This window comes from Seriola lalandi, unplaced genomic scaffold (genome assembly GCF_002814215.2).
Source record: "Seriola lalandi dorsalis isolate HSWRI2012SDOR001 ecotype SW California unplaced genomic scaffold, Sedor1 jcf7180002054467, whole genome shotgun sequence".
NCBI classification, from domain to species: domain Eukaryota; kingdom Metazoa; phylum Chordata; class Actinopteri; order Carangiformes; family Carangidae; genus Seriola; species Seriola lalandi.
The window spans coordinates 174,959-177,563 of NW_019525020.1; the positions used below are offsets into that span (position 1 = coordinate 174,959).

A 2,605-nucleotide genomic window follows, 5' to 3' on the forward strand; every position below is an offset into this window, starting at 1 on the left:
GTTTTATCTGTATTTGTTTATATGTGTGCAGGTTGTTATCAACACCATGTGCGGCCAGGACATGCAGGATTTTGAGTACGTTGATGCTGGAAACCACATCCACACCAATGGCTGCATAGATAAATTAGTTGACTGGATTCACAGCAACATGTTCCTGCTTGGAGGCATTGCACTGGGACTGGCCATACCACAGGTAGGATGTTGTGCACAGTGCACATACCAGCACACACAAACGCAGACATTGTTCTTGAACCTGTAAGAGAAGGGGTTAACAGTTGCAACCAGCCAGTGAGCCCCTCTTTGTGTGTCTCCTCCTCTGCAGCTGGTTGGGATCGTCCTGTCTCAGATTCTGATCAACCAGATCAAAGACCAGGTCGAGCTCCAGAACTACCAGTTCAAACACCGCTCTGACCCATGGAGCTGACCCGGACCGGTCCAGATTCTGATGAACAGCAGCATAAACGTGGTGATGGAAGCAGCAGGGGGGAGATGTGTAGAACTGTTTATGCCAGGTCTCCGAAAAAAACATCTGTCAGTCTGGTTTTGTTCCTCTGGGATTTAAAAAGGAAACAGATGGAGAAACAGGACTCTGTCGCCGCCCACTGGACGTAGACTGTGTTTGCATTTACCAAACATTTTTAGTAGAGTAGTGGTTCCCAAGCAGGGACTGGGGGGTATTATATTGACCTCTAGTGAAGAACTGCAGTCAGTATAATTTACAACAATGCATTTCATATTGGTTTTTTTTTGTTTGTTTGTTTGTATGTTTTTTTCCGAGATGCCAAACTGGAGCAGGAGTTAGAAGAAGTCCGTGTATCCCTGTTGCTGCAGAGGTTAACTAACTGAAAAGGGAATAGCATTTTCTAAAATGTATTGTTTTGCACACTCCGTCAGACATAATGATTTCTCCATGCTCAGTAATACTGCTTATTGTTACACACATCTGTGAGAGGATTCTGACACACTGGAATATACATCACCTATTGTTTTTCTTCATGTTTTAAAAATGTATATTCTACAATATGAATTTTTTTTAAAAACTTTGTAGATGAAATACTTGTGTTAAATGAATGATACACATATGCCACTTGGTGTCTGGTTATTTATTCTTTCTTAAACCTGTGTGTTAAAATTAGTATTTACGTCTGGGTGCCAGAAATTGCCTGTACCCCTGTAACAGTATAATAAGCATTTTTTAACATGTTTCATTTCACAGAGCTATAAACGAACGTTTACACCAACGGTCTGACCGTCCACTACATGGCCATGTTGGGCTTCTTGGTTGTCCTGACGAGACCTCATGCCGCACATGAGGTCATTTCCTGCTCACATTTTAGCCAGCTGACGGCCTGCATGACTGCAGAGCTGCTGGATTTTCTGGGGTGTGTGTCTCAATGGGCTGCCATTACAAACAAATCACATACGCTCTGCGCGCAGTTCATACTCTGTACATACGTGTGTTGTGGTTGTGGTTGATATATTTTAAATCCTGTATGCATCATTTGAACCCTGTTCTCATCTCTTATTCTTCTTCTTTTATTGTGAAGCAGTTGTAACCAAAACGCAGAGGAAGCGGGGACTCCCGGCTTTCCCACAAAAGAAAACAGTTGTGTGAACGCCTGAATTGCTTGTTGATGTAGTCACTGCAACAGGCCAAGTTTGTGCTCTGTGACCTATCAGTGAGCAGACAGTGGCTGAGCTTCTCTGAATGAGGAAAAGAGATTTACTTGGCACTAAAAATAATCTCACCCTCTCTGCTTGTTGTCTTGATACCAATTAAAGTGTGATTTGCTCTGATAGCACGGTTTTTGTTAAGCTTCACGTTCAGTGTGGTCATAAACGTTTAGTGCTCTTTGTCTCTGTGAATTACACCCACAGTTGTAAATGTCAGCATTCAGTACTTTTTTATCACGTAATAATTTGAGGCATATCCTGTGGTTCTTTTAATTGGAGAGCTGTCATTTGACTGGAGACGTCTTTACTCGTTACCGAGGGAAGCTCTGGCCAAAAGTCTGATGTAGCTGTGAAGAAGCGTAAACCAACACAACCTCTCATCTCCACCCCATTTCTCTGCCCGGCAAATGAGAACCTGAGCTGTGAGAATTTTTTTTTTCTTTTTTTTTCTAACAGCCTGAAACCTGATGCCTGTAATCTTTGGGAGCAGAAACAGTCCTGCATGTTTCACAGCCTTTGACGCAAGTCCACAATCTAAACATGACATTTCTATGTTAGTGTAAAGCTGTGGTTACTCCCCTCGCTGTGATTTTGTGTTCAGCACACACCAGGATCTACGGCATCACCCATCTGATGGCACAAAGAGCTTTTAAGAGGTGTTATATGTAATAATTTAGAAGAAGCAACAAAAAAAGTGACAGGACAGACCACAGTTTACGGCTCTATAGCAGTGATAGTGAGTGTGTTTTGATATGTGTATGTGTGTGAGTGAGTGCGTGTTGGCCTGAGCTCCGTTGCTCTGTGTGTGGTCCCTGGTTTTTTGCCTCTGACTCACTCAGGCGGCCATGTCGTGGTGGGTTTTAAGGAGGCCCAGAGACAACACACACACACACACACACACACACACACACACACACACACACACACACAC

General features: G+C 43.2%; 1 protein-coding gene across 1 annotated transcript in view; it reads left to right on the top strand.

The window, feature by feature from the left end:
• The window catches only part of tspan33a (tetraspanin 33a), a 5,478-nt gene extending 4,391 nt beyond the window's left edge, over positions 1-1,087 (top strand). The window contains exons 5-6 of the mRNA XM_087175402.1: positions 5-193; positions 323-1,087. Of these exons, the coding sequence (XP_087031528.1) occupies positions 5-193; positions 323-424 (291 nt within the window). The 3' untranslated portion in view covers positions 425-1,087. The remainder of the gene's footprint in view (positions 1-4; positions 194-322) is intronic.
• The last annotated feature ends 1,518 nt before the right edge of the window (positions 1,088-2,605 follow it).